General features: G+C 35.5%; 13 protein-coding genes, 17 long non-coding RNA genes and 1 other non-coding gene across 31 annotated transcripts; 16 read left to right on the top strand and 15 right to left on the bottom strand.

Annotated features, from left to right (window-relative positions):
• Positions 1-2: 2 nt before the first annotated feature.
• ubp9 (ubiquitin hydrolase Ubp9) lies at positions 3-2,613 on the top strand. Its single transcript, NM_001022126.3, has 4 exons — positions 3-88; positions 133-240; positions 290-303; positions 361-2,613. Exons 1-4 carry the CDS (start codon positions 62-64, stop codon positions 1,967-1,969), a joined length of 1,758 nt encoding a protein of 585 aa, NP_596207.1. The 5' UTR covers positions 3-61; the 3' UTR covers positions 1,970-2,613.
• SPOM_SPNCRNA.5894 lies at positions 332-783 on the bottom strand. Its single transcript, NR_195245.1, has one exon. It is a non-coding gene; the product is annotated as a non-coding RNA (long non-coding RNA).
• SPOM_SPNCRNA.5895 lies at positions 1,347-2,157 on the bottom strand. The gene has a single exon (NR_195246.1). It is a non-coding gene; the product is annotated as a non-coding RNA (long non-coding RNA).
• A 952-nt stretch (positions 2,614-3,565) lies between the features above and the next one.
• On the top strand, positions 3,566-3,637 carry SPOM_SPBTRNAPRO.07. Its single transcript has one exon. It is a non-coding gene; the product is annotated as a tRNA-Pro (tRNA).
• A 99-nt stretch (positions 3,638-3,736) lies between these two features.
• Positions 3,737-5,089, bottom strand: SPOM_SPBC1703.13C (inorganic phosphate transporter). The gene has a single exon (NM_001022127.3). The coding sequence runs from the start codon at positions 4,815-4,817 to the stop codon at positions 3,882-3,884; it is 936 nt and encodes a 311-aa protein (NP_596208.1). The 5' UTR covers positions 4,818-5,089; the 3' UTR covers positions 3,737-3,881.
• On the top strand, positions 4,510-4,853 carry SPOM_SPNCRNA.5896. The gene has a single exon (NR_195247.1). It is a non-coding gene; the product is annotated as a non-coding RNA (long non-coding RNA).
• A 75-nt stretch (positions 5,090-5,164) lies between the features above and the next one.
• Positions 5,165-6,075, top strand: SPOM_SPNCRNA.5897. Its single transcript, NR_195248.1, has one exon. It is a non-coding gene; the product is annotated as a non-coding RNA (long non-coding RNA).
• Positions 5,585-8,447, bottom strand: top1 (DNA topoisomerase I). The gene is made up of 3 exons (NM_001022128.3): positions 8,419-8,447; positions 8,265-8,365; positions 5,585-8,218 (listed from the first exon to the last, which is right to left on the bottom strand). The coding sequence occupies exons 1-3, from the start codon at positions 8,429-8,431 to the stop codon at positions 5,888-5,890; spliced, it is 2,445 nt and encodes an 814-aa protein (NP_596209.1). The 5' UTR covers positions 8,432-8,447; the 3' UTR covers positions 5,585-5,887.
• SPOM_SPNCRNA.5898 lies at positions 6,608-7,008 on the top strand. Its single transcript, NR_195249.1, has one exon. It is a non-coding gene; the product is annotated as a non-coding RNA (long non-coding RNA).
• Positions 7,132-8,522, top strand: SPOM_SPNCRNA.5899. The gene has a single exon (NR_195250.1). It is a non-coding gene; the product is annotated as a non-coding RNA (long non-coding RNA).
• A 112-nt stretch (positions 8,523-8,634) lies between these two features.
• Positions 8,635-9,664, top strand: SPOM_SPNCRNA.5900. The gene has a single exon (NR_195251.1). It is a non-coding gene; the product is annotated as a non-coding RNA (long non-coding RNA).
• Positions 8,719-10,988, bottom strand: vps33 (HOPS/CORVET complex subunit, vacuolar sorting protein Vps33). The gene is made up of 4 exons (NM_001022129.3): positions 10,875-10,988; positions 10,151-10,829; positions 9,838-10,110; positions 8,719-9,786 (listed from the first exon to the last, which is right to left on the bottom strand). Exons 1-4 carry the CDS (start codon positions 10,929-10,931, stop codon positions 9,017-9,019), a joined length of 1,779 nt encoding a protein of 592 aa, NP_596210.1. The 5' UTR covers positions 10,932-10,988; the 3' UTR covers positions 8,719-9,016.
• On the top strand, positions 10,490-11,125 carry SPOM_SPNCRNA.5901. Its single transcript, NR_195252.1, has one exon. It is a non-coding gene; the product is annotated as a non-coding RNA (long non-coding RNA).
• Positions 11,126-11,203: 78 nt separating this feature from the next.
• On the bottom strand, positions 11,204-12,665 carry SPOM_SPNCRNA.1565. The gene has a single exon (NR_150456.1). It is a non-coding gene; the product is annotated as a non-coding RNA (long non-coding RNA).
• Positions 12,443-14,239, top strand: SPOM_SPBC2A9.02 (NAD-dependent epimerase/dehydratase family protein). The gene has a single exon (NM_001022130.3). It carries the CDS (start codon positions 12,499-12,501, stop codon positions 13,384-13,386), a length of 888 nt encoding a protein of 295 aa, NP_596211.1. The 5' UTR covers positions 12,443-12,498; the 3' UTR covers positions 13,387-14,239.
• Positions 13,128-13,415, bottom strand: SPOM_SPNCRNA.5902. Its single transcript, NR_195253.1, has one exon. It is a non-coding gene; the product is annotated as a non-coding RNA (long non-coding RNA).
• Positions 13,548-14,067, bottom strand: SPOM_SPNCRNA.5903. The gene has a single exon (NR_195254.1). It is a non-coding gene; the product is annotated as a non-coding RNA (long non-coding RNA).
• Positions 14,203-16,331, bottom strand: SPOM_SPNCRNA.1566. Its single transcript, NR_150457.1, has one exon. It is a non-coding gene; the product is annotated as a non-coding RNA (long non-coding RNA).
• Positions 14,315-14,547, top strand: SPOM_SPNCRNA.5904. The gene has a single exon (NR_195255.1). It is a non-coding gene; the product is annotated as a non-coding RNA (long non-coding RNA).
• SPOM_SPBC2A9.03 (WD repeat-containing protein) lies at positions 14,929-16,407 on the top strand. The gene is made up of 2 exons (NM_001022131.3): positions 14,929-15,047; positions 15,105-16,407. Exons 1-2 carry the CDS (start codon positions 15,011-15,013, stop codon positions 16,346-16,348), a joined length of 1,281 nt encoding a protein of 426 aa, NP_596212.1. The 5' UTR covers positions 14,929-15,010; the 3' UTR covers positions 16,349-16,407.
• Positions 16,408-16,445: 38 nt separating this feature from the next.
• On the bottom strand, positions 16,446-19,309 carry san1 (RING finger protein). Its single transcript, NM_001022132.3, has one exon. The coding sequence runs from the start codon at positions 18,890-18,892 to the stop codon at positions 16,667-16,669; it is 2,226 nt and encodes a 741-aa protein (NP_596213.1). The 5' UTR covers positions 18,893-19,309; the 3' UTR covers positions 16,446-16,666.
• SPOM_SPNCRNA.5905 lies at positions 17,500-18,794 on the top strand. The gene has a single exon (NR_195256.1). It is a non-coding gene; the product is annotated as a non-coding RNA (long non-coding RNA).
• SPOM_SPNCRNA.5906 lies at positions 19,255-19,933 on the top strand. The gene has a single exon (NR_195257.1). It is a non-coding gene; the product is annotated as a non-coding RNA (long non-coding RNA).
• tvp23 (putative transport protein Tvp23) lies at positions 19,281-21,026 on the bottom strand. The gene is made up of 2 exons (NM_001022133.3): positions 20,817-21,026; positions 19,281-20,755 (listed from the first exon to the last, which is right to left on the bottom strand). Exons 1-2 carry the CDS (start codon positions 20,981-20,983, stop codon positions 20,320-20,322), a joined length of 603 nt encoding a protein of 200 aa, NP_596214.2. The 5' UTR covers positions 20,984-21,026; the 3' UTR covers positions 19,281-20,319.
• Positions 20,541-21,159, top strand: SPOM_SPNCRNA.5907. Its single transcript, NR_195258.1, has one exon. It is a non-coding gene; the product is annotated as a non-coding RNA (long non-coding RNA).
• A 201-nt stretch (positions 21,160-21,360) lies between these two features.
• nus1 (ditrans,polycis-decaprenylcistransferase) lies at positions 21,361-22,486 on the bottom strand. Its single transcript, NM_001022134.3, has 2 exons — positions 21,972-22,486; positions 21,361-21,904 (listed from the first exon to the last, which is right to left on the bottom strand). Exons 1-2 carry the CDS (start codon positions 22,279-22,281, stop codon positions 21,438-21,440), a joined length of 777 nt encoding a protein of 258 aa, NP_596215.1. The 5' UTR covers positions 22,282-22,486; the 3' UTR covers positions 21,361-21,437.
• Positions 22,487-22,529: 43 nt separating this feature from the next.
• hpz1 (zf-PARP type zinc finger protein Hpz1, implicated in DNA repair) lies at positions 22,530-24,010 on the bottom strand. Its single transcript, NM_001022135.4, has 4 exons — positions 23,870-24,010; positions 23,730-23,778; positions 23,023-23,631; positions 22,530-22,980 (listed from the first exon to the last, which is right to left on the bottom strand). The coding sequence occupies exons 1-4, from the start codon at positions 23,898-23,900 to the stop codon at positions 22,929-22,931; spliced, it is 741 nt and encodes a 246-aa protein (NP_596216.3). The 5' UTR covers positions 23,901-24,010; the 3' UTR covers positions 22,530-22,928.
• Positions 22,830-24,907, top strand: SPOM_SPNCRNA.1567. The gene has a single exon (NR_150458.1). It is a non-coding gene; the product is annotated as a non-coding RNA (long non-coding RNA).
• On the bottom strand, positions 24,218-24,761 carry SPOM_SPBC2A9.14 (uncharacterized protein; the record flags this gene model as incomplete). The annotated part of the gene is made up of 2 exons (NM_001355794.2): positions 24,218-24,553; positions 24,661-24,761. 2 exons carry the CDS (start codon positions 24,759-24,761, stop codon positions 24,454-24,456), a joined length of 201 nt encoding a protein of 66 aa, NP_001343166.1. The 3' UTR covers positions 24,218-24,453.
• SPOM_SPBC2A9.13 (uncharacterized protein) lies at positions 24,340-24,580 on the top strand (the record flags this gene model as incomplete). The annotated part of the gene is made up of 2 exons (NM_001022136.1): positions 24,340-24,376; positions 24,471-24,580. The coding sequence occupies 2 exons, from the start codon at positions 24,340-24,342 to the stop codon at positions 24,578-24,580; spliced, it is 147 nt and encodes a 48-aa protein (NP_596217.1).
• Positions 24,908-25,015: 108 nt separating the features above from the next.
• sec22 (SNARE protein Sec22) lies at positions 25,016-26,523 on the bottom strand. Its single transcript, NM_001022137.3, has 4 exons — positions 26,470-26,523; positions 26,116-26,260; positions 25,887-26,050; positions 25,016-25,823 (listed from the first exon to the last, which is right to left on the bottom strand). Exons 1-4 carry the CDS (start codon positions 26,501-26,503, stop codon positions 25,519-25,521), a joined length of 648 nt encoding a protein of 215 aa, NP_596218.2. The 5' UTR covers positions 26,504-26,523; the 3' UTR covers positions 25,016-25,518.
• Positions 26,524-26,526: the final 3 nt, after the last annotated feature.

Below are 26,526 nucleotides of genomic sequence, written 5' to 3' on the forward strand. Positions count from 1 at the left end.
TTGCGTTCACTTCCCCGCTGTGCTTGGTTTGTAAACTTAGCATCCTTTAGTTCAACTCAGCATGTCGCTGCTTCGTTGGATGGGAATGGTAATTCAATTGTTAGTTATGAATTGAAGACTGACAAACTATAGAATTCCCCAGGCTCCACTGACCGGCGTAAAAGCACTTGGGAAGCAGAGTTGCCGAAGCCATCAATTCGCCCTGAAACCCTAACAGATCGATTCTATGGTTTAACAAATGTAAGCATTTTTATTAGTTATAATTTCTTCTGCTCTAACATATTTTTAGTATGGAAATACATGGTATGGCGATCATACTTGTAGCGTTGCTTTTATGATTGTAAATTTCTAACGAAATAGTTACGTGAGTTCTGTCTTAGTATCTTTATACCATTTAAAGCCCTTTCGTGATTCTTTAAATTCGTATCCTCTTCCGAGTGCTCCTCCAAATTTTAAAAGCGTTTGTACAAAAACCAACCATCCTGAATCATCTTCCTCACGACACAGTAAGAAAAAGAGCATGGAGAATAGGAAGTCCTCTTTATACGGGTCCAATGGTATAAATTCTTGCGGCTGTGTCGATATTAGTAACGTCGGCTCTGAATCCGGGACGAAGCATCAAATCGTTGTAGGCGAAAGCAATTGTTCTGCTTATGGAATGAAAGAAAACATATATACTTGTTTAAAGGATCTTTATTGCTCCGTAAGTTGCTGTGATTGTCGTTATGGTATTTGTTCTCCCGAGCGTTTTATCCAAGTTCTACGTAGAGACAATGAAGCTTTTCGCAGTACTCAGCAGCAAGATGCTCACGAGTTTTTTAATTTTCTTCTTAATTCTGTTACAGAAACTCTTGATGAATACTACGGTAATCATTCCGACGTGATGCATCCAAAATGGGTTCATTCTTTGTTTGAAGGAACGCTTACCAGCGAGACGAAATGTTTAACTTGTGAAAACATAACGTCAAGGGATGAAAGCTTTTTAGACCTTAGCATAGATATAGAAAATCACACTTCTGTAACTTCCTGTTTAAGGTCTTTTTCTGCTTCAGAGATGTTGTCCTCCAAAAATAAGTTTCATTGTGATGTTTGCAAAAGTTTGCAGGAAGCAGAAAAAAGAATGAAGATAAAAAAATTACCGAAAATCCTCTCATTACATTTGAAACGTTTTAAATATAACGAAACCCAGGAGGGCCATGATAAACTCTTCTATACTATTGTTTTTACCAACGAAATGAGATTATTTACTACCACCGAAGATGCAGAGAATGCTGAAAGAATGTATTATCTTTCCTCTGTTATTGTTCACGTAGGAGGCGGTCCACATCGTGGTCATTATGTGTCTATCGTTCGCACTAAAACTTATGGCTGGGTCCTTTTTGATGACGAGAACGTAACTCCTGTCAACGAGAATTACCTACAACGATTTTTTGGTGATCAACCTGGTCAGGCTACTGCCTATGTTCTATTTTATACTGCTGCTGATGAAGAAGATGATGATGTTAGTGAAGTAGACACCAAGGAATCAATTAAGCCGATGTCTATTCCAAGTCAACTTAAACAAGAAAGCGTGGAAGTTTCGAATCTATCAAGTACCCCTAGATCAAACTCGACAATAACATATCCTGATATGGATCCGATGGTTGCTTCATTTTCTTCGCAGTATTCTCATAAAACTTTAGATAGAGACATCAATAGCCGTTCTTATTTTGATCGTGAACCATCACTGGATGCAGAAAGATTTCATTCAAGATCTGTTGATGCTTCTCCAAAAGCCGTACGTCGCGAAAGTCGTTCGTTTTTCCCTTCCCTTACACGAAAAAGAAGTAAATTTTTTGGATCATCCCAAAGCAACTCCCCTAAAGATTCACCATTAAGGGATACTCACAAGTCTAGTGATGAACATTCAGAGTCGAAGCACTCACATACGCTTCCTTGGCAATTCTCTAGAAGCCGTTCCAAAAGGTAAAGAATTCTTATTTGTGTTTTTTATTACACTTTTCGAGAAATTCTTTTAATGTTTTCATCTCTCATCGTTTTACTTTATATTTTTGACTTTATTTGGAAATTTTGGCCAACTTTGAAAGTCATGCGCTCTATTTATCCATATGTCACTTTTTTAATTCTTTGAATTCAGTTATTTCTCTGTGTTTATACCTTTTGGCCTTTTTCTGGTTTTTATAATATTGTTTACCGCTCGAGGTTTCATTTTTAACACACGCGTACTACAGTGATTGGTCTTCGTAATTATCTGTTGCGGTATTCAATTTTTGCTATTATGTCTTTTTATAATTGAAAATTTATGACTTTAAACTCCTAAAAGTAGCTTATCTGCTATTTCTTCTCGTTGTTCCCAATTTGAACGGCAACCTTCATACATCGAATTCGAAATTTTTTGGTTGTGACAAATTAATCGATTAAGATTATCTTACTCCTTGTCTTAGCATGAATTTAAGGTAATTAGTGTGCTTAGAATTGTTAATATTATTAATCATGATACTGCAAAATTTACTTGTTGTTTTCTTAAAGATACTATTTACCATGCATATATTATCAATTTTCTTAAGTATACTTTGAATAGCATATTTCAATATAGAGCTTTTCTTTAACAGATTTTTATTTATTTCATTATACATTATTTCATTTTATTTTTATTCATATCGACTTAATGTAAAGCAGCTTTATAATTTAAAAAATTTAGTTTGTTCAATTTTCAGGACAATTGGATGCTAAGTGTATTTTCTGAAAATGGTCTTGAAGTTGTTACAGTATTTGGTTCCTTATAGAAACCATTGTTTTAAGGCAACTTTTTTTTTTTTTAAGGGTTGTAGTATTGTTTAAATTATATGCTTAAGCAATGAAGAGGTTCCGATCTAATAATTATTTAAGTCTATCTTGTAAACTTTTCCGGATAAAACAGGATATGTGTTTATTTTCAATTTTAAAGCTTTATATAAATTAGATTTTTTAATTGAAAATGAGAAAAATTTTTTTAACCTAAATTCTACATGTTTATTTGCTAAAAAACTAGGGAACTTAGGATTTAACAATAATTAATAATAGTTGATCGACCCTTCTTCTAATTGAAATAACAAGTTATAATAGAATTAATTTTTTAACAATGAAAAGTATCAATGTACAATGACAATCCAAATTTAATATAACAATCAGACCTGATTTACGTTTTGGTAATCGAAATGCATTATTCTTTTTGTAAGCTATATACGAAATTTTGTTAATGTAGTATTTATTCAAGGTTAATAAATTTAACATCAAAGCGATTAATGCGAGGAATATTGATAAAAACAAAACACTACAGAAGCCAATGAAGGTTTAACATCGAATAGTTAACACAGTACTACACATGAGTTGTCGAACAAATTATATTATGTCAACTGTATAATCGCAATTTAGTCAATTGCGATTTAAATAGTTAATGGAACCAGGATTAAGAAGTCAATTAATATTTGTATGAATTGAATCTCTTATTGCATATCTAATATTGTAAACACTTCTTGCTAAATCATCTGTAATATAATTTCCTCTTACTCTTTACATGCAAATTGGCCGTTTGGTCTAGTGGTATGATACCATCTTAGGGTGATGGTGGTCGTGGGTTCGATTCCCACAACAGCCCAAATTTTTATGACTCACTTCATTAGTTGAAAACGCTAAAATACTAATCACATCTTCCATAAGCTGATATATACTCCTGAAAACACTTAAGAGTTACAGAAAAAGGAACTACACGTTCAAAATTTACATATAAATTTAAACACTGATAAAACAGTAAAACTTGTTAAGAGCCTATAAGAGAAAGTGGGGGGAAATTTAAAAAGCGACGTTCCATAAAATGAAAGGTTTACTATACGATAGTGCATTTAAGCACCAGTGGCAGGGAAACCACACATAATCTTGAATGAATCGTAGATGAGCCATTGAGCACCAGTCAAAGTACCAATCATGACTATACGAACACCAAGACCATTCCAAAGACCAGAAAATCCAATCTCCTTGTAGATACGAGCAGCAGCAGCGCCAGCGCCCTCACCAGCCTTTTTGTTGGAATTCAACTTGGAAACCATAACATCAGCAGGATGACTGATAATGGCGCAAAGAACACCGGCCATGTAACCACCAGCAAAAGAAATACCAATCTTTTCGGCCTTTGAATACATGTTCTTGGGCTTGCCAATGTAGGTGTACAAAGCTTCGACAATGCGCTCAAAAGAAGCAAATTTCATCATGGTGTAAGGGATTTGGCGGAACCACAAAGGAGCCAGACCACGGTATAAAGTACCGAAACCTTCATTAGTGACAATTTTAGACCACGCTTCACGAGTGGTGTTGGCAAAACGAGGGTTGGAAGTTTGAACACGGACCTTGATAGCCTCCATAGGGCAAAGCATTATATCAGCCAACAATTCAGCAGAGGCAGAAGCAGCCAAGTAAATGCTTGTACGGTATTCATGTGCCTTTTGAGCACCAACCAAAGTAGAGTATTTGTGTTTGAACAACTCATAAAAACCGTACTTACCGCAGCCTTGAAGAGAATAACCAATCAAGGTGGGCATACCACCGGTATACAGACCGCGAAGTCCCTCCTTGCTGAGGATAGTCTTGAAACCAGCAATATTACCAGGGTAGATATTTGGATTGACTTGTTTGCGACATTTGATTAAATCCAAAGGGGTAATGGCACTGTGCGTAGTACCACAAGCCAACAAACCACCCAATGTACAAAGTCCGTAGTATTGGGGAGTGTAAAGCTGAAGGGTCTTTTTAGGAGGAGCAGGAGGTATCAAGGGGGTAGACATGATGAACTAATAAAGTGGGTATTTTAAAACAAAAAAAATGAAAAATATATCAACTGTTATGTTTCAAGATCCTTGATGACTACAAGCCTTTACAATCACAAGAAAAAAAACTTATCGTGAGTTCAAAGAACAAACCTTCGAGTTTGCGTTATAAACAGTTCTAAAAAATAAAAGAAAAAGAAATCTCCAACTAAGGCTATCTCCTATTGAGAAACTGCTAAAAATGAATATTTAGGAATCCGGTTGAGTAAATGTAGGTACTCGTAGAAGGTAGGATCCAAATGCTAGTGTGTTCATACTTTGTTTTACGTAATTTAATCTTTACCAACCCGATTGTATCCGCTCGTGGTTGCATTGGATTGCTCCAGCAAATAGTGAGACAAAATCTCTTCCACTGATATTTCTGCTATACCGGAACTTGTGCCAATCTGACAAAGAGAACGAAAAAGTGGAAACCGGGTTTAAAGATGCGAAAAAGGCAGTCAAATGTAAACGCTAGAGAAAAAAGTAATTTGGATGGTATAGAAGTGCTTGAAAAACTATTTAGTACAACCAAAGAAGAGTAATTGGTATAAAGATTAAAAAAGCAGCAGCTTGGCTTTTCTTTCCTTTTCTATTTGTAAAAAAAAAAAAACAAAAAAAAAATTGTTTACAAGAGTAAGTTTGCTTGTATATTGAATTTGATGATCGTAACAGGCATTTCACCAATATTAAAGAAAAAGACCTCAAGAGTAAACAGTAATTATGAAAAAAAAAGCCAAATGCAATGGGGATAGTATGAAATGTCACGTTCAATTTGTTTTGTGCTAAATTTTATTCTGTCTATATTTTTGCTGAAAAAACTTCCTTAGCTTTGCATTTTTTGTATGAATTTTTATTAAACACTAAACTAGAAGTAATTAATTCCTTCTTTCAGCACACTAAGTTGTTGTACGCTAGCATTCATTTCAAGACATCATTAAGTCACGAAATTACGAAGCACTTTCACAATTTGTCTGCCGTAGGATGATAATAAATAATTTTTTTTTAAAAAGTTCAATGAAAGATACTTTTCTTAAATCGTAGAGGACTTACCACTTCCAATCCGGAGGTGTATCAGCAGCCCAATTGAACTTGTCACGAATCGTCTTACTAAACAGCTTCTCAATAGGAACGTCTTCTCGCTTGCTGAACGAATAAGTAAGCCTCGGGTCTATGTAGTTAATCTTACTTGTACCCAAAGCAGTAGTTTTATTCTCGTCTTTATCGATCATCTGAGTACGCATAACATTAATTCGTTCATTGAGTTTGTTTAATCTTTTCTCAAGTTGTTCCATCGAAGAACGACCTGGATCGACTTTTTTGCTTTTAAGTTCAGCGTCCAGCGCTTTCTTCAACTCATCAGCCGCTTTCAATCGAACTTCCAATTCAGATTCCGGAAGCACTGATTTGGGATCCTCAGCAGCTAATTTTTCGTTCTCACGATCGAATTTCTTTTTTATTTTCTCTTTTTCTAGTTCGTAAAGTGTCTCGTGATGTTTTACGATCCATGAATCGGTAATGCCTTCTTCTTTAGCCAGCAATTCGGGCTTGCTTTTAGCAAGCTTGGGCTCTAAATTCAGCATCATTTTTCGCAGTCTCATCCGCTGGTATTGTAATGCCTTAATCCTTTCGGCAAACCGTTCCATTTGAACATCGTGATTTTTGGTTACGGAACGTTGATGATTACATAAAATTGCAACAGTCCTATTTGCCCTATTATAAAATAGTATTTTGTCTGCAAGGGTGAGGTTCTTAGGCATTTTCTTAAGTTCCTCGGCCATGGTGTATGAAGCATTGTAGGTACGAAATACTTTAGCTGAAAGTCCATCCATAAGGCTAGTCAGATATTTGTTAAGACTGTTTGTACTGAGACGGTCGAAAATTAAATCACCCTCTTTTTTGGGAGGACGTTTAAAGATCTTTAGATTTTTAAAAACTTGGGGATCAACTTCAACCTCGTTGTAGTAACGAATAGAATCTTTACCAAGAAAATCGAAAACGACTGTTCGTGGTGGCTTCAGTGTAACATGTTCATATCGCAGTGAACAACAACCAACAGTATCCGCCTCGTCTTCACCCTTTTCATTTCCTGCTCTTAAAGCAAAAACATCAATTAAATACATGGCAGTTCCTCTTTGACGCTCAACCGTTAACTCACTTTTCAAATCTTTCCGGTAGCCTTTACGGATATCATCAATATAATCCTTAAGCTTTCTTGACTTTTCGTATTTTTTTAAGTCACTCTGTCCTTTTAGAGAACTTCCTGCAGCTAAAAAGACATATTTGACATTATTATTTATATTTTCATGCCAGGTTGCCAACCAGGTCACTGTATTATCATGCTTTACCTCCGCCCATTGATGCCCAGGGAGTGGTTCTGGAACGGGTACACCTTCACCAATATTAATGGTAATTTGTTCAGGATATACTCGACGCTTTAAAGAACCAGTTTTAGGATGACTACCTCGACCACGAAATAACCCTGGAGGTTCAATACGAAAGTTACCAACCTTCTCCTTTCTCCCATCAAGTATGCACCATTTATATTTTTCCTCTTCCTCATCTTTTTTCTGCTTTATTGCCTTCTTCTGTTCCTTCGGCATACTCTTCTTCTCTTCCCTCTTTTGCTCAAAATGGTGAAACATTTGGGTAAAATCACATTTAGAAAACTCTTTAATGTTGTGATTAAAGTTACATTCATCACAGACCTTTAAGAAGTCACGGAAAAAATTATCTTGGAATACAGGATTTTTGGCATGATCGGTTTCAAGCATTGCAGCATAAAAACCAGCAACTTCTTCTGCTTCGGGAGGAAGATTTACGGGGTTTCCATCGTAAATTAGCTTGACGTTCTTTGGTAAAGGTTCATAGGGTGGAGCAAAAATTACACCATTATGCTCCAATGTAGTCCATTTTTGAGTATCATCGATATTTTCTGAAGTCCACCACTTGTAATCCTCATCTTCATCTTCCTCATCGTTTGGTGAGCGATTTTGCGTGGTCGAAGCTCCCGAAGGCAGTTCTGATTTGTAAGGAGTTAAAGATACAGTCGAAACAGCTCTCAATGGAACTGAATCATCTGTGTCACTTTCCTCTTTTTTAACAGCTGACTTCGCGCCATTTTTACTTCCATTCGCTTTAGAAACACGTTTATGCTTCGGTGAGGGCTTTGCAATTTCATTGAAATCCTCTTCCTCTTTTACAACCGCCGTTTTTTTTCCGTTTTTTAAACCACCATTTCCCATTACTTTAGCTCTTTTTTTAGAGCTTGAATTGGACATATTTTTCTTTGAAGAAGCACGTCTCTTTCTAATCGGTATATCATCCTCATCACTCTCGGATTTGGATTTCTTATTCAACGATTCACTAAGAGGATGATTCTAAACAATTAGTCAACAATCTTTAATTATTATGTTGTGAACATACTTCAGAACTATCACTCTCTTCGTCCGACTCCTTCATACTAATCCGTTTAGATGAACCGCGTCTTTGCCTCCTTCTAATGGATAAAGACACGGAATCTGAATCTTTTCAGTTGTTAAAAATTTTGCAAATGTTGTTAAATTACGTGAAACCTTACCAGACGAAGACATTGTGAATTGTTTGCATACATCTATAATACAGTAAAAGAAGGATTAATATTGAGTACGTACACTCGTTGTCATGACAACCAAATATTGACAATTAATGTTTGTAAAAATTAGTAGCTAAATGAGAAACTGGAATTTTCAAATAAAATAAAATTTAATGTTACGAAGCTTGCAGCAAAAAGCTATAAATGTGCATATTTCAAAATAAACCCATTAACAGTACGAGAAAAGTAATCTCTAATAATTTTGAAAGCTTTAACTTTACATTTATTGTAAACAATACCAAAAGCCACTGAATATCCAAAACAAAAAAAAGGTGATTTGATTGATACAATAAGCCATTAGCTGCCAAATATTGGAGGTTTATTATTTAATATGTAAGCTAATATTTTGGCAGTAAATAGCAAATAGCTTAACAGCATATAGGGAAAGCTTTAATGCCACTTCAAATTCATAAACTACTAAGGACTTAATAAAGTGGGTTAATAAAAAAAACAATAATTAAAATTATGGGATTCTCTTAGTGAAAAAAAATGAGATTAAATATCGTCTTTAGCTGTTGAACAAATTAATGAAACTGGGTGATCATCACTCATTCAAAGATTCAATATTTGGAATAAAAGCTCTTATTAGAGAGCTTCCAGTTACCATTCCCGTAGTCATAAATGTGAATTCATATAAATCTTCTTTTTCTTGCAATAAACGAAATGCAGCCAGCTCTGTGTACGTGCAACCACCGATGAAAAAAACTAAAACACGACGTTTACCTGGTACGTTTGTCTTCAAATTTTTAGGCATGACCTTTTCCTGGTCTAATGTCCACTTGTCAACGTAAGTTCCAGGCATATTTTGCAACTTAAGAATTTTTTCTTCATTGTCTCTGCCTTTTAAAATGTCATATGCTATGTGGACTGACAAAGGACCGTACCCGCTGTACGTATAGGCTATATCTTCAGGATTCTGCTCATCAACTTCGTCCTTAACCAAAGGATAAGTGTTTAACCATGTAGAATAAGACAATGATTTTTGAAGTGAAATATTAGTGGATTGCCGGAGGCGCAATAGTCCTGCATCTATCAAGGCTTGGAATGTTAAAAGGTGATAATAACCATATGTTTGAGTGATTTCCCTACGGTAATGATCTATATCTTTTCTTCTCAAACCATTGGTAGTTATACTTGCAAGGCAAAGTACTCGAAAAACCTCTTCAACAGGTGCTTCGGCATAGATAATTTCATCTAATAAATTGAATTGAGTAAAAGAATCGGCATGAGAAACTAGCAAATGCTGAAGTTGTAGTAGCTTTTGAAAGTAATTATTTTTTGTGTGTTGCACCAAAGTTTCAGCGAGACCAGTGTCTATCTAATTAATAAAATTTTTTATGGAAATCAAAAGAAAAAAATACTTACGAATATTTAATGATGTATGCTCCGATTGTAAGGAACCCAGTTTGGAAACGAAGTCTCTAATCTGATTTACAGTTTTGGCTTGACGTCGACCTTCAAAATCGCTGGATAGTTTTCGAGCAATTTTGCTTAAATAAGGGCCTATGCAATTAAAATTTATGTCTCTAATTTCCTTGGTAATTTGGCTGGAAGAAGAACTTAAAGAAAACTTTTTCATCGGTCCAGTATTTGAAGCTTCATTTCGGTTAACCAAGGATGAAGGAAGTTTGACATTCACTAATCAGTTAGATAAATAATAAACAAATATGAATCATACTTTGCTGAATTCCAAGTATTTCGTCCAAAAATCCAAAGTAGGTAAGTTGAGTCAAAAACGGTGTAATACGATCTAATGATCGATCAACTAAAAGAACGCTATCGTAGAGAGCAGAAATCTCTCCTTCCACCTTCCCAAAGTTTATTGTTGCTTCTTCCTGGTATGTTTTTTCTAATAATTCCAACATTTTTGCAGCATAGGGGCCCCTCCCAGAGACTCGAGGAAACCGTCCATGAGTGCGTTCAAAATCAATTAAAGCATCTGTACTTCGTTGAAGTAAGCTTTCTTCCAATTTCTCTGGACCAAGTTCTAATGACAAAAGGTCCTTGTCCAAGGGTACGGCATGTAACGGCCATTCAGTCACAAGTAATTCTCCAAACACACCCTCCTCTTGCAGTACCGTCTCAAAGAGGATATTTGAGGTAGGCAAAACAATTACTGTGCTCTCAATGCGTAACATATCCCTTTGAAATTGACGAACATGAGTAGCAACTAGTTTGGCATTTTCATAAGTTGGTCTGCACAAGTAGATTGTCTTTTTCTCAATATCATTTGGAATATTTTCATTAAACCAATAAACCTGAGGTATTCCATGTTCTTGTAAAGTATTGGTAGTAACTATTTGACCTAAAATTCCTGACAGATCACGTTCCAAGAGCAAACTTTTTTTCCCAGTAACCTTTAACACATTATCATTAGCATGTCACTTTTCAAATCCACATACACTGTCTATTAAATCTAACAACTTAAATGTAGCTTTTTCTTTAACGTCTGTAGTCATCAAGCCATGAATTGAGTCCACCAACTCTTTAGGACGTCTGCAGTTAAATGGAGGTAGAGGGAAACACTAGAATGACACTTGATTTCACAAAGCAAAACCCTTAGATGTTAATATTACACAACGTAAATAAAATAGAAAAGAACGGAATGATTTTTCCAACAGTTATTGTTAACTTTAAAAGGTATTGCGACTTTAAAACATGTATAGTGAATTAAGAGCTTCTTGACATGCATCGCAATTGTATTTCACTAACAATACTTAATAAAATAAAAACTACTTTATTGATAAAATTAGGAAAATTTTTCATTTCGTTTTTAAGCTAAAAGGTTTTATAGTTTCAAACAAACTAGTTTCTTTTAATTTGCTATTTAAACTTGTTGACAAGGCAAACTGAAAGTAATGTTACAGCACCTAAGTTAGCAAAATCTATTTATTATTCCGTAACTATAGTGTGTGTTGAGTTATCTTGTTTAATTATTGAAGGAATTAACGATTACTACGATGTCATTTGAATAATGTAAAAAATTGTTTCGCCGAGATTTAGTTTTTCTGTAGCATCAGTAAGGTTATCAATGATTGCAAGATTTGTTCATGAACCATAGAGTTTAAAAAAAAAACAATTGAATTGTTTCGTTAACATGTATGTTTTTTGCGCTTGGTGAAAGCTGGCCAAAACACTGTTTTTAATGGTAACGTATATATAACAGAAGAGCTTATACCTCCCACTTGATGTATAGCTTGAGATAAGTAACGAAAACATTATAGCACACTTAATTTTAGCAGTAAATAGTCATATTACTGGAAATCTCATGCAGGAAATTTAGCGCGATCAGCCAGTCGGCTTTCAGGCAACAGAAAATCATCCATACCCATAGATCGCCAAGCGCCGGATGAGTCTATATCGAGCAAATCCAGCAGCACTCATTGTGCTAGATAGACCGTGGAAATGACCAGCAAACACATCTGATTTTATCGAGTATTCTCACCGTTCGTTATAATTCTTAGCGGATTCGTACTCTTTGTATTCATCGCAAAGAGCAAAGAGACCCTGACAGTAAAACCAAAGAAGAGTATAGAAAGAACGAGGCCGTCTATTACAGGTCCATGTTACTAAGGATTACAGATCGTAATATGCTAAAACGTGAGACAACATATATTTCTTCCAATGATCACCTTATACGATTAAATAAAATAGAATATAAATGACCGATCGTCAACAATAGGTTTTTTCATAACGTCCTAGGCGAGGAAACACCAGTTCCTGTTCGATCATTTGCAGCTAAATGCTCCAAGGCCTCATAAATACTATGGTTGGAGACCTAAGGAATCCAGTATTCTGCATGCTCACTTCTTTTTGTTAATTAATATATGCTTGCATCTTTTTTAAATCCTCCATTTGTTCGTTACTGATTAACAAGCTTAGTCATATAGGAAGAATAAACTGTCGCTCTTTTACGTCATGATCGCTTACCTGTGGTCTTTATATATCGTTTAATTTACTTTATACCAATGAGTATGTATTCGTACATAAGGAGGTGATCCGAGAACAGTATCTTCTTAAGCAATTATGCGTATATTTGTAACTGGTGCAGCTGGGTTTATTGGCTCTGAAATAGTGAGACAGCTTCTTGAAGCCGGACATGAAGTGGTTGGTCTGGTGCGCTCAGAAGAAAACGCGGCAAAACTCAGAGCTGCTGGAGGCACACCTTACATTGGTACACTTGAAGATTTGGATACACTGAAAAAAGGAGTAGCGCAATGTGATGGCGTTATTCACACGGCTTTCGTTCACGACTTTAGTATATATCAAGAGGCCTGTAAGCTTGACGCTCGTGTCATTGAAGCTATCGGCGAAGTCCTTAGAGGAACTGAGCGTCCTTTGATTACCACTTCTGTAACCGCTGTGCTTTCTTCCAACGGTAAGTTAGGCACCGAGATAAGTGAAGTTCCCCAACCACCAATTCCACGCCAATTAGGAGAGGTGACAACTCTTAAATTTGCATCTCAAGGAGTACGTGCTTCAATCCTTCGCCTTCCACCTACCGTTCATGGAGCAGGAGATCACGCATTTGTGCCCATGCTCATTAACGTGGCCAAAAATAAAGGTGTTTCTGCTTATATCGGTAATGGTATGAATTGTTGGCCTGCCGTTCATAGAACTGATGCTGCTAATTTGTTTGTATTAGCTCTAGAAAAAGAAACTGCTGGTTCCATTTATCATGCTGTTGCCGAAGAAGGTATTCCGATCAAAGAAATCGCAGGCATGATTGGCAAACGACTTGATATACCTGTCATCTCCGTATCTTCTGAAGAAGCCACCGAACATTTTGGATTTCTTTCCAGCTTTTTGTCTGTTGATAATCCAACTTCAAGTATTCTTACGCAGCAACGTTTAGGTTGGAAGCCTACGCATTCTACACTAATGACTGATTTGGCCAGTGATGCGTACTTTTAAGCTCAGATGGAAGAATAATGTCAACTCAATAATGATTGCTAAGTTCATTCGAAAGGAGGAGTTTGTGCCTTTATGCTTTTGTCAATATTGGAGCATTTTTGCTTGCAAAATATATTACTATATTTGTAGACAGAAGTCCTATATTGATTGATTGTTTAAACATCAATTTAGAGAATATGCTAATATTTGTGTTGGAGTTGCTTTACGTTTTGATTTGATTTTGGTTTATAGATGAATTATTATCCATTTGAAACATTACAGACGCGTGAATATACTAGGCCACTAATAAACTCTAGCCAAAAATGCGAGTTTCTCACTTTTTTTTTGAAAATTGTAAATCTTGCTCTTTTTGTTCGCTTTGCAAAATCCCACTTTTGATACTAATGGTGTTGTGTTGGCTATAAACGTGATTTGACAAATATTGATGACAATGAACCTTCAAATCCACAAAGTACAGTGAAAATTATAGTTGTCACTATGAGATAGGAAATTAATAGGAAAAGAAGCTCTGTAGTACCGAACTAACGTAAAACCCTTCGACCTCAAATACAGTGGTCGGACAGAAACTGCTGTTTTCGTCTAGTGTGCTCGTAGGCATAATATTGTTTATTAGAATTACTTTATTTGCTTTTTTTTATATATTTAAAAAGGTTATAGTAAAACGTTCTTCTGTAATTTCAAATTACGATTACCGACCTGTGGGAGGGCAATCTTTGTAATTGCTTCAAAAAGCTTTTGATTTATGAAAAACTATTTATCCTTTTTCCAAAAGGGACCAATTTAAATGCGAATTCTTGGGTGTTAGTTTTACAATAAGCAACAATAATATAAATTTTGAATGGAATGCTTTTAATTTGAGGTAACATTACTTAAAGACTAATCGTATGGATTAAATTAAGTCTGTTAACATCCTAGTCTTAATTTTATATAGAATGGTAAAACCAGAAAAGTAAAATCCTATAGAGAAACGAGCCCAGCCGATAGCAAACCAAGACATCTACCCTAAATCAGGATCGTTTTGGAAATTGATAGAGTTGCAATGTAGATTTAGATTGCAAGTGTTTCTCGTACATATTACTCAATGGAGACGTCCACCTTCGGCTTCGTGAATCAACTTCGTTCTCTATATTCTGAAGGATTTCATTCTCTTCAAAAAACCTTAAATAAATCCAAAATAATTAGCGAGCTTTTCTTTTCAGTGATGCTTCAGCATAATGGTTAATGTTTTGGCCGTACCTCTTTAAGTATGTATATTTGTTTAAATTCAAAACGATCAACATTGGTGATTTTTAAAACTTAGAAAGATCAATTGGAGGTTTTCGTCCATTGACAAACGAAATTGGCTTTGCAATTTTGGTTACGCCTCTGTTTATGATAATTTTATACCTTTGAGCTAAAGACCTCTTTATGCTTATTTTGTTTTCACTTAGGTTCATACGTATAAAATCTTTAAGATTAATTGCCGAAAATCGTTAGCGAAAGAGTCAATTGGTCCTTGCAACGTCGATTGTCCTTCTCTCATTTCTTCCATGAGGCGATCTTGTCCTTCTCTAATTTTTTATTTGATTTCCTTTTTGTTCTACAGCCATACAGATAATATTTATTTTAAATTAAATATTTCTATATGTCCAATGGAGAATTTATAGACCAGTATTTGCTTCGTAAGTAAATTAAACGTGCAGTCCGTTGGTTGCTCTGAAAGCTAATGCTAAAACTAGCTGAAAGTGGAGCTATACTTCAAGATTATCTAGATGATTATTTTTACACTTCTTGGTATACAGGAAACCGGAATTTAATTCAGTTAGACCACTATGGATTCCCCACTGCATCAAATTTTGAATTGAACCCAAAAAGCACCGATAATTGTGGGACAGTGGATTTTCAAGGAATTCCCTGGGGAAATAAAGCAATTGGTAAACGGAAAAACTTTCGTCTTTATCGATTACACACTTATAGCCTGTCTTGCAATCATTCAGACTGGTCACCCGAAGAGCTATCGCTAGATACTGTACAAGTCGCCGCTGAAGACTCGTTTTATGAATTTCAAAGATTTTTGAAAAATCCTAATTGCTTGCGGAATCATCACCATCTTTGCAAAAGCGTAAAGGTGGTTGGTGAGCATTCTGTCATTTATGTGAGCAATAACAGCATCAGAATGGAAAACACATTGCATGATAATTCTGTTCAAATCATTGACCTTAAGAATAATATCCTTCAGAAAAAAGCGATATCATGTTTGGATACTACAAATGCCGTAGGATGTCTGGGAACATTGTATGGACAATATTGTATTTTCAATTTTAAAAACGGAAGTTTTAGTACTCGTAAGCTTTCAGATGATTCGATTAATCATATTCAACTTTTTTCCGAAAAAAAATTCATCCTTGGCTGTAATGATGGTGCTGTTTATGTGGAAGATGTCCAGCGTACTAGCCCCATTCTTGTTTACAGGTGTTCAAATGCTGTTAACTGCGTCCAACTTTTTGATGAAACTCCATTAGCGCTTGTATGCACGGATTCGAAAGACGCCATGTTAATAGATATTAGATCAAATTCCGTTTCAGCCAAACTTCCCCATTCCGACTCTGTACTTACTGGTTCGTGGCATCCAAATGGAAATATTTTGGCTACTGGAGGACAAGATACAACGGCTAAAGTTTGGGACATACGTGCCCTTGGTAAGTCGTTTCGAAATCTAGGTAGCCAAATGAGTGCTGTGACGAATTTGTGCTTTTCTCCATTAGGTGAAAGCTTAGCTGTCACGGAACAAGCCGATTTTGTTCAACTTTTTGATACTAAATTATTTAATACATCCCAAGTTATTGACTTTTTTGGAGAAATCGCCGGAACCGCTTACTCATCTTCTGGCGACAGTTTATTTATTGGTGTAGACGATCCCATGTTGGGTGGCATTTTAGAATTTAGGAGACCTTTACAACATCCGCTATCTTTCATATTTTAATTCTTTAACTCATTGAGTCATTTAATCTTATAATAATAAATTCCTTGGTACCAAACAAAACTATTAATGAACGTTGAAAAAAATAATGAGATTTTTTGTAATAGTCAAATAATCATTTAGTTTATAGGAGAGCAAATAATATAGATGATAAGTATTGAGATATAAATAATACAAAAACAATAAAAATCTATATAGCATGAAATATTGATACTCTAAAGGGACATCACCAAATTTGTATTGAAGATTTAAAAAGGCATAATAAACAAACAACTATATTTTTCATGATAAAGATAACAAAAGAGTAAAAAAACACAAACATTACTTATGCTCTTCATTACGACATTTTGGGCATTCTCCAATTTCTTCGTCCATTTGATTTTCGGAGTTGCTAGTAGATTGCTGGCATCTTTCATGTACTGAATGACCGCATTCGAAGTGCACAAATCTATCATTAGGATCACAAATGCCTTGATCCTCAAGCTGACACTGAGGACGCGTTGAGCTAGGTCTGCTATACGGATGATGCCGATTTGATCGTCTAGCAATCGGAGCAGCCATTCGAGGAGTGCTAGTTCCCGACGAAACCTTGCTAGTATCACCGGCATCACTACCAACAACGTCCGACGGAGTGGATATCGCAGGCTGGTCTACCGCAACATTACTCAAGGTGTCTACAGCAATGGAAGAATGGGTAGGAGTTTGATTTCGTGATCCTGCAACTTCACTCGAGTTTTCGTATTCGCCAGGAATATTTATCTCATCGGAAGGTTGTCGCCCGGCAGTGTCAACATTAATGCTGCTTCCAGCAGCTGATTGCTGAGCAGGGGTGCTCGATTCACTTCTAGTTTGATTCATTCGATTCTCCATTTCTTCCTGAAACCTTTGCAAAATGCGCTGCCCCATTTCACTGAGATGGGTAATACCAGGACCTTGGAAAGAGCCATTGCTTGGAGGTCTACTTGAATCTTCCATCGTAGCATCTGTACTTCTAGTACCTTCCCTTGAAACCGCTTCAGAAGGAGTTTCCTGTTCGCTAACTGCAGGTTGTAAAGGCGGTCTCGACAAGTATATATGAATTACTGGATGAACAGCAGGGGAGGAACCATTATTTGGTGTATTTGTACCCATAGTTACAGCATTTTGCTGATTTAAATTCTGTAGATTGGGAACTGCGGACGTAGCGTTGCTGTTGGTGTCGTCAGTATTCTCTGGCAACGTTTGACCGTTTTCAGTCTGCGCATTGTGATCGGGATGGAAAATTCCATTTAAATTAAGCAGGTTATTATTACCGCTAGGACGGAACATAGACTCAAGAACAGCTGGTAAATCGGCTAATGAAGGAAGACCATGGAACGTCATTAACTGTGTAAAAGGCCTTTCAGATCGATTCGTATTTGCAGGGATATTTGTTTGGCTTCCAGGAAGCCATGAAGTTGATTCAGGCGAAGCCGTTGGAAGATTTAGCAAATTGGGAGGCTGTATTGAAGGTGACGGCTCAACTGGTCTAGCTGGAGCATTTTGAGAGGGCAAGTTACTAGTTGGCAAGTCTGTGGAAGTACTATTCGTCATACTACCAGAATTAGAGGTAAGATTCGAAGTCATAGGTTCATTAGAGGAAGGGCGATCAGGCATAGATGAAAAGAAAGCATTAAATAAGGACGTAAGCGTCGAAGGACGAGAATCCGAAGGAGTAGTCTCTTGTCTAGAGCTAGCATTTTCGGCATCAATAGAGGCACCTTCTCCTGCTAAGGGCTCACTACGAGTAGTAGGTGTTGAGGTGTTTGAGTCAGGGTTTTCAGGGTGAGTATTTTCAACAGGGGTATTGGTGGCAGATCGATTTGGAGCTAGAATAAAACGTATTCGGTTAAAAGCAATGCGATGCAGTTGCCGAGCTGGTTCGTCTACGCCGGTTCGACCATCAGTGTTTGCATTGTTAAGCTCCTCAGATGGATGAAAGTCGGAATGAACACCATTTGATGCATTTTCTTGAGAAACCGCGGTGTTGCCTTGGTTGCCACGAAGCGTATGTGAGTGTGGAATGATAAATAAAATAGGAGGATGAGCTGAACCTACTGTTTCGTGGGGAACCTCTTTTCTACAAAGAGGACATGTACAATGATTTTCAAGCCATTTTTGTAAACAATTTTTACCGAATATGTGGCCACATGGCATCTTGGTAGCCTGCTTTTCATCATTTTCATTCATATCATCGTAACAGATCGGACAAGTCAAATCCATCAGTTGGTCATTAGACAAAGGTTCGAAAGAATCCCAGGCTTCTTTTACAGCGCGTTTTACGGGTGGTTGAAAGGGATTGGCAAACGGATCATTTTCTCCACCCTCGAAATTGGCTTGAGGAGTTATGATAAACATTGTACCAATTGAAAAAGCAACTGGTTGAGTCCCCGTGGTAGGGTGGGTACCTTCTTCACCCTCAGTTGCTTCACTGTTTGGATTACGATTCAAATAGTCATCATGCCCTTCAGATGATTGTCTCTCGTTTGATGATGCATGAGAATTATTCTCATTTGTATTGGAATCCATTTAAAACAGATAATTGTAACAGGAGATTCTATACAAAAAACTAGTACCTCAGTGGTCTAATAATAAAACCAAAAAAAAGAAATAAAACGACCACAATAAAGTCGAATCTAAATAAATAAAGCAGTACTCAAAATAAAAACAACAAATAAGACAAAGGAAATATTTGTAGGAGACTTATTATATACAAAGGAGGAATATGGTAAAATATGATTGCTGCGGTAATAAAAAAACAGGAATCAAAAATTTAATGGTAAGGAAAATGTAACATTCTCCATCGGGGTTTTCTGGCCACTGAATATTTCAATATTTATTTAGGCAAGCAAAAAAAAAAGTAAATAGAAAATAAAAGACGTTATAGAATGTTATAAAGTGCACCTTTCCACTTAAACTATCTTTTAAGGTGCAAAATGTGGTGTTGAACAAAATAGAAAACCAGGGACTTCCATTATATATTGCCAATAGAGACAGTGAACATGTGGGCGTTCATTAGGACATTCAATACCTTAATATTTTTAAGGAGTTATAAAAGGTTCTCCTTATTTGATAGTTGGGAGGTTTGTTGACATAAAGCATATGAAAACCGAAATTCTGCGAATCGTGTAAGAAACCGCATATCCTTGAATTTATAATTGACATTTAAGCTAATGCTTTATATATGTACTAAAAAAATGATATGCTCTTTAGTAAAGGAATCATCTAAATACATATTTTGCCATTTAAAATATGTATATTAGAAACTAACAATTACATATTCTTTCCGCTTTTATTATGCTGTTATAAGAACTTCGTTTCAATATATGTTCATCACTAATAAGAAAGTATTAAATTTTAAGTTCACAGCAAACACACGCAGGAACATAGTTGTCGAAATAAAAAGTAGCACCAAACTTTGAAGTTTCGTTCATCGGTATCTTATTAAGCACTCCATGCGTAAATATTTGAAGTCTAACTAAGAATGTTATCAATGGAAAAATAAATGTAGTGGGTTTCAAAAGATCTCAGTTGGCCTTCATGAAACTTTGTGTGATAGTATTAACCATAAAAGAATGTATGAATAAAAGAACGTAATGTGCACCTAAAAATAACCATTGGGCTCTATTCAAATATTCAATCAGAAAAGAAGATATATGCTTGAAAGTAACAGTATGGGAGGTTATATAAACTCATACTAAAATACAGGATCCGTCATACAGTCTTTTGGCTTTTGTATTATAAAAATACGTAATCAGTTGATGCTTAAGGATTCAAATTGACGCTCTGTCATTTCAAAGTTGGGAAGTAAAAACACAATATCGTTCCAGCGCTTTCGTCAATTTAATTAACAAGCAAATCGTTAAGCCAGAATCCCATGAAATTAGCTTTTTCATATACAATGAGCTTAAAATGCAATGTAGTTCGAAAAATTATTTACAGAATTTGAAAGAGCTTTAACCAATAAATCTCTTGATAAAAGCCCTAGATAAAAATCTGGAAACAAATCCAGAAGAATTGGAATCTGCAAGTTCTGTAGCCCAACGACGCTTCGCGTCTTTGTCACAACGACTGTAAGCAGCGGTGTTAACACTTGTCAGTCCAATTGCGACAGCAACGAGTGCAAGCCAGAGAAATTCAAATCGAATTATAGCTACAATCCCCAATATGATCCAAATAAATGGATATAGATAGAGAGCGTACCAAAACGTCTTCTGATCAACGGCGTTTCTGGGACGACTGGGATCTGCCGATTCGAAAATCCAAATGCTTTCACCATCAACTCCAGTTTCATTTCTCCATCTCAAACCAACTAGTAAACGACCAGAGACGTTTTTAACAGTCCAAAGATCAACAGCTAGCAAAGTGAAAATTACAATAAACAACAACATACTATTTTTATTTGTTTAGCTCAATTTCTTTTTCTTTTAAATTTCTGCTATTAAAAACTTACAAACTTGAGGTAAAGAACATGCCCAATATGTATGCCACAATTGCACCGGTACGAAATAAAAGAAAGAAGAAAAGAGCTACAGGATGCGAAGACATTTGAAACATCTGCGGTAGCCTACTAGCATTCCTTTCCTGCTCGGCAATTGTCTCCGTATTTTGATAGTCCATTTTCGTCAACGTGATATGGTTATCAACGTAAAGGTTTCGATCCAAAGAGGTGAACATCTCAGCAGGGGTTTGACAGTATGCGAATAAGGAACCTTAACGAAGATTCTTATTGTGTAGCAAGCCTGGTTTTCTAAAAGATCGTATTCGAAAGTGAATGTTTAGTTGTTAATTTAAGTTTTATAATATTCTTCTAACGAAAATGTTTATTAAATTTTTTTAAAACTGTAATGCATATAATATCCAAAGTATGAATCTGACTGCCTGTCTGTTTAATTTTGTTAATGCCTATCATCTAAGCATTTGAAGTAAATTAAATTTTTCTGTAATACTGAATTCCTAATTTTATTAACAAAATCCAAAAAGCATTTTAGACAAGAAGTAACAAAAACCTCAAGAAGACAACTTGATAAATTTTTGGTAGCTTTTGGCTTTTCATATTTAAATTTATAAAACCTCAGTGCCCTAACCGCATTTCTGCATTCGAGTAATGAACAAGTGCTTTAAAGAATGTTAGGTAATTTGTTGTATATAAAATAGGATCATGAAATATTTCACATAATCTAAGCTGCCAAGGTGGAAATCCTTGCAACTTAAGCAGAGGAGCAAATATGATTAGTAAGTCTGGTTCAGGTATTACGCTCTCCTTCAATTCTTTATCAATCAATTCCAGTGTAACTTGGGTGCTACTGATAACTTTTTTAGTACATAAATCCGCTAAACCTCTAGTTAAATCGATGATAGCATCTCGACCATCTTCTTTCGCTATAAGATGAACCTTTAAATCGACACAGTCATTTTGATTTTTTTCATCAGGAGAGCAAGGATTAGTTACATGGACGGTACACTTGTCACCTCCAAGATAGAATGGCAGGTGAGAGTAAATAGCTTTTTCAACAGCTTCGGGAGATTGCTTTAAAAACCCTAAAATCTGTTAATAAATGTAATCAAATAGTAATGGAATTTCAAAACTTCAACTGCAATTATATACCTTTACGTTCATAAATCGTAAGTTCGCGAATATTAGAACAAACACACCAAGCAGATAATTCACAAGCATCATGAATAAGGCCCTCTATACCTCCATCTTCTACACACTCAATAATAACGGCGATGTGTTTTGGTTTCTTCTTTAATTTTTTCGTATCGCGTCTTATAAGATCTCTACTACAATGGTGATGATACAAAAAATTCAGTAAATAACTGCATGTCCAAAAAACCCAATTTTTTGCCCAATCCCAGGCACCATAAACGCTTTGTATAACCCATAAAGCTAAATAAAAGAAAATATCATCATACATGTTTGTGAACACTGGTTGTCAGAATTCGAACCTATTTAATTTAGGTTGAACTCTGTAGTTTTTTTATATTTAGGGGTATAAATTGGATTTTAAATATGAACAAACAAACTTTTTAAGTTTGAAACTTCCTAGGAACAATTTACAGCTATGAGAAGACAACTGGCGATGTTTATGAACTGCAGGCTGCAATGTTGGGTGGTGTGCTGAGGTACTTTGTGATACCAACACGAACAATGAAAGCTGCTCTTTCTGAAAAAATCGATGTATCGAAGTTTTATCTTTTTTTGTTATAGGGTATTTTTTAAAGTTAACTCTAGATAATTCGTACAAATGATATACAGTGTCTAGCCGTATGGAATCAATACCTTGTGTGGTAAGATAATTCACTATTTCAACAACTTCTTTAATAAGTGCGAATTGATAAGAGGATTAGAAATTATATTAACGGAGTTGTGATTCTGAGTATTTTTAAAGTTGCACCAAGGCGATAGAGTTTAATTTGTAAAATAATGAAAATGACATGGACTTTATTATTTCATAAAAGTATACAATTTAATTAGGATCGAAGGAAATTCCATGTAGATAAAGATTCTGCTGAAGTGTTAAAAAAAAACAAGAATAAAGCAGAAATGATTGAAAGCATGTTTTTAATCACTGTCAGAATATTCATTTCCGCTTTCTGCGTAATCCACTTTTCGCCTTTTACTTGTATTAGTAGTGCTGCCATATAATTTCACATACCTTGCAGACCGCCTAGGTCGCTGGGAAGCAATAGTGGAGACTCCTTCTGTTTCATCTTCACTATCCTTAACGACTAACTCATCATCGTCTTCTTCATCGCCAGACCATGGTTTTTCTTCCTCGTCTTTGTCAGATGCAACATCTTCTATCTCCTCATCATCTTCAAGTATTTCAATTTTTGGAGATGGAGATCGCTTCCTTTCGGCTTTATGTTTTTTGTTAGGGACCGATGACTTTTCAACACTTTTTCTCTTATGAGATTTTCTCAAATCTTGTATGGGCTCTTTCTCCTCTTCAGAAGTAAGTTCTCCTTCTTCAATCTTCCTGTCTTTTTCTTCAGAAGCGTCGGAAGCCATTTTTCTGCATCGTTCTTCATCTTCTTCATCAACATGACCTTGCTCAAAAGCGCGAAGGATTTTTTCTTGAACTATAGGATCGTTCAATTCATTAAATCCATCCAAACAATTCTTAATATCTCCTTCAAATTTTTTGTTTACATTGCGAAGAACACGTTCCGTAACACATCCCCAATGCCTCCATTTCCAGCTTTGGAATTTACCAACATCGACAAATGTTCCAAACCTTAGATCTCCTTTCCCTATTTTCGATCTAAAAATGGTTAACTGATGATAGTTCCTTTTATTTTTCGAATGCTGTGCATAATGATTTGGACAACTACATAAATTCTGGTAAATAGCTATATATACCTTCCGCAAACCGTTCCTTTGCATTCTGCTCTGCCAGTTTTTGCAAGTTCTGCAATCGTTAGAAATTGGATTTAATGTATAAATTATTAAAGCGAATCCATTGAAATGCTCGTAAATATACGTGTCATATTAACACATACCTACTCGATAACCAGCGCCAGATTCAGCCATAATTTGAAAAGCAGTAAAACACCAAAAAAACACTTAAATCCAAAAAAATATAACGCTGGATTATTAATTTAAGTAGGCATAAATCACTAAACACACAGCTTACAAATTTTGAAAGAAAACAAAAGCTGTGACCATGTGCTTTAGTAGTCTATGAGCGTGACACTTAAATCGGCAATCTAAATAACAAGATAAAGCAACCCCCTTACAATACCAGCCTCTTGTATACTACTTTTCAGCAAGACGAATAGGTAATTGGCAATTGTATACAAGATTCTGGTATTTAATAAATACATGTCAGCTACTCTTACAATAAGCCGTATTACGAACACAGGCATTTCATTTACCAAAGTAATTTATTGAATCCCTAAAGTCGTTAATGTGGAATATCGAGAATCATCCGGGTTTAAGCCATTACCCTACCAATCAGTATTAAGGAATTATGCAAGTTGTTGTAAACAATGCTGGTGATTTACAAAGTATGTTAGGAATTTTCGTTATTTAGGAAGAATGAAAGTCTTTTACATGTCGGGTCTTTCAGTTAATGTATGGCATGCTAAACTTTGTATACAGTTGTATATGAGATGAAATCGGCTGTAGTAAAGAGAGCAGAATTCCTGGGTGTGGGCGGTTGTACACGAACGATAGGTATCGATCTAAAGAAAGGAGTCAGCAACTTTTAATGTCCAACATACATACTAATAAGACAAAGGGAATAAAGGAAGAAAAGAAAAAGTAATAAAATTTGATTCTAAGTACTTACGAAGAGTGTTTTATTTTGAATATTTTCTTAACCCGATTTGGAAAGGTGGATGTAAAATGTCGTTTCCATGAGGATTTTTGAAGTGTTTCGTTTTCTGTCATTATATTATAGCACAATTTTTTTCATTAACAATAATTGTGCAATTACAAAAAAAGGAGTTGCTCACGAAAATCGTAATTAACAAATAGAATAATAAATGTACACGAGGATTCAATGGGAATTAATTAGAATACGACGTTAAAAGAGAGACAATAATTACTGCTAGAAGTTGATGAAAAGCAAGGCGTTCATTATATATAATAGTTGAGTGCTGGCTTACAACGTCAAAACAAACTTAAAAACTGGGGTATGGTGGCTGAAATAATATAAAAAATAATGTATAGCGGTAACAACACCTTGATTTTATTCGTTTATAGAGCTATAATTAAAACAGTAATAAAAATAAAAAGCTAAGGAGGGTTTATTAGAATATTTCCATAGCCATTCAGACACTCTCCTCTACACGGCATAGCGGTGCGATTCGATAAACCAGCTTAGTTATGGGAAAGGATGCACAAGGGATGGAAAACAAACACTTCAACTATACATATATGTTTATACAATATTTAGCTATGTTCAAACAGACTCAAGATAGATAGAGCAGATGTGAATCAAAGCAGGTTGCACAAATGTCAGCAAAGATGAATAAGGTAAAATAATTACTACAATAAACAAAACAAATGATGGGCAAACTTTTTGTTTCTATGTCTAATTATGGGATCCATTATTGAATTTCGTTTCTGGTTTGTAAATATTGAAGAAAAGGTCATTAAAGATTTCTTATTCCTAAACTTAAACGTCCGTAAATAGAATCGTGAATCAAGCGAAAAAACGCCAATAGACAAAAATCAGAAACAAAAGGGCAATAATCGAAACAGGGCCGTACTGCCTCCAAAGTGCTTCCAAGTTAACGCGACGAGCCGCTTTTTTGTACTTGGCACTAGAGTAACGCAAATCTGAACTGAGATCCGCCATTTTTTCTAAGGAATCACCTCGATACAGTAAATCTTCAATATTCTTGGTCATGACACGGGTTACATCTTTCAGCTCAGTGTTGAGTTTATCAAGGTTATCATTGGCACGCGGGGTATTATAAACTCTTTTTGATTTTTGCATAAAGGTGTCTAGAAATTGTTAGTTATTTCAATCGCAAAAAAAATAAGTTAAGTCAATAAATAAAGGCATACCAAATTGAACAAATGCATAAGGACGTAATCCAGGTTGTAATGCTTCTTCGCCGAAACTATTCCAAAACTCGCCTGCAAGTTCTTCCAGATACGAAAACGCTAATTTTCGAGGATACGACTGTTCGCAAATACATAAATAACATATTCCGTTGTCGATGAGATAACTAGACGTTTGGTTAGATCTAAAATTGAGATTCCGTTTGCTATTCGTATACACAATTAAACTTACTGAAATGTATAATCACCAGACTCAATAGAAGCCCTTTTTTCCGATGTAGGACTTAGTCTTTTAAGGATCAATTTGGCTTGTTTCTTATGGCTTTCCAAATTTCTTTCTGTTGATTCATCATCCACGCTAGCGGCAAGCGGAAGACCTTAAATTCATCAGTTAGTATTTATAAGTAATTTTCATTTGAACGGGTATTAGTTAAATAGAAAGCAAAAAAAAGCAAAAATGAGAATTGAGAATTGAGGCAATCACGAAATAATTTTAACATACAACTCTCATTTTACTCAACGAAGACCAGTCTTTATGGTTTCAGCAACAGAAAATTAACTAATCCCACTTTGTAGGTATACATACCATCAAGTCTAGTAACTGTGGTAGATTTTACCATATTGTACAATCGCGTGCTTTGGA

This window comes from Schizosaccharomyces pombe, assembly GCF_000002945.2.
Source record: "Schizosaccharomyces pombe strain 972h- genome assembly, chromosome: II".
NCBI lineage: Eukaryota > Fungi > Ascomycota > Schizosaccharomycetes > Schizosaccharomycetales > Schizosaccharomycetaceae > Schizosaccharomyces > Schizosaccharomyces pombe.

Coding starts and splice junctions, on each gene's coding strand:
- ubp9 (NM_001022126.3), top strand. CDS start 62: ATGTCGCTGCTTCGTTGGATGGGAATG. Junction 89..132: donor TGCTTCGTTGGATGGGAATG/GTAATTCAATTG, acceptor GACAAACTATAG/AATTCCCCAGGCTCCACTGA.
- SPOM_SPBC1703.13C (NM_001022127.3), bottom strand. CDS start 4,817: ATGTCTACCCCCTTGATACCTCCTGCTCCTCCTAAAAAGACCCTTCAG.
- top1 (NM_001022128.3), bottom strand. Junction 8,219..8,264: donor AAGAGAGTGATAGTTCTGAA/GTATGTTCACAA, acceptor CTAATTGTTTAG/AATCATCCTCTTAGTGAATC.
- vps33 (NM_001022129.3), bottom strand. CDS start 10,931: ATGACTACAGACGTTAAAGAAAAAGCTACATTTAAGTTGTTAGATTTA. Junction 10,830..10,874: donor TGTTAGATTTAATAGACAGT/GTATGTGGATTT, acceptor AATGTGTTAAAG/GTTACTGGGAAAAAAAGTTT. Junction 10,111..10,150: donor AATACTTGGAATTCAGCAAA/GTATGATTCATA, acceptor CTAACTGATTAG/TGAATGTCAAACTTCCTTCA.
- SPOM_SPBC2A9.02 (NM_001022130.3), top strand. CDS start 12,499: ATGCGTATATTTGTAACTGGTGCAGCTGGGTTTATTGGCTCTGAAATA.
- SPOM_SPBC2A9.03 (NM_001022131.3), top strand. CDS start 15,011: ATGTCCAATGGAGAATTTATAGACCAGTATTTGCTTC. Junction 15,048..15,104: donor TATAGACCAGTATTTGCTTC/GTAAGTAAATTA, acceptor TGCTAAAACTAG/CTGAAAGTGGAGCTATACTT.
- san1 (NM_001022132.3), bottom strand. CDS start 18,892: ATGGATTCCAATACAAATGAGAATAATTCTCATGCATCATCAAACGAG.
- tvp23 (NM_001022133.3), bottom strand. CDS start 20,983: ATGGACTATCAAAATACGGAGACAATTGCCGAGCAGGAAAGGAATGCT. Junction 20,756..20,816: donor ATGTTCTTTACCTCAAGTTT/GTAAGTTTTTAA, acceptor AAATAAAAATAG/TATGTTGTTGTTTATTGTAA.
- nus1 (NM_001022134.3), bottom strand. CDS start 22,281: ATGTATGATGATATTTTCTTTTATTTAGCTTTATGGGTTATACAAAGC. Junction 21,905..21,971: donor TACGATTTATGAACGTAAAG/GTATATAATTGC, acceptor AACAGATTTTAG/GGTTTTTAAAGCAATCTCCC.
- hpz1 (NM_001022135.4), bottom strand. CDS start 23,900: ATGGCTGAATCTGGCGCTGGTTATCGAGTAG. Junction 23,779..23,869: donor TGGCGCTGGTTATCGAGTAG/GTATGTGTTAAT, acceptor TAACGATTGCAG/AACTTGCAAAAACTGGCAGA. Junction 23,632..23,729: donor AAAGGAACGGTTTGCGGAAG/GTATATATAGCT, acceptor AACCATTTTTAG/ATCGAAAATAGGGAAAGGAG.
- sec22 (NM_001022137.3), bottom strand. CDS start 26,503: ATGGTAAAATCTACCACAGTTACTAGACTTGATG. Junction 26,261..26,469: donor CACAGTTACTAGACTTGATG/GTATGTATACCT, acceptor GATGAATTTAAG/GTCTTCCGCTTGCCGCTAGC. Junction 26,051..26,115: donor TCTGGTGATTATACATTTCA/GTAAGTTTAATT, acceptor CCAAACGTCTAG/TTATCTCATCGACAACGGAA.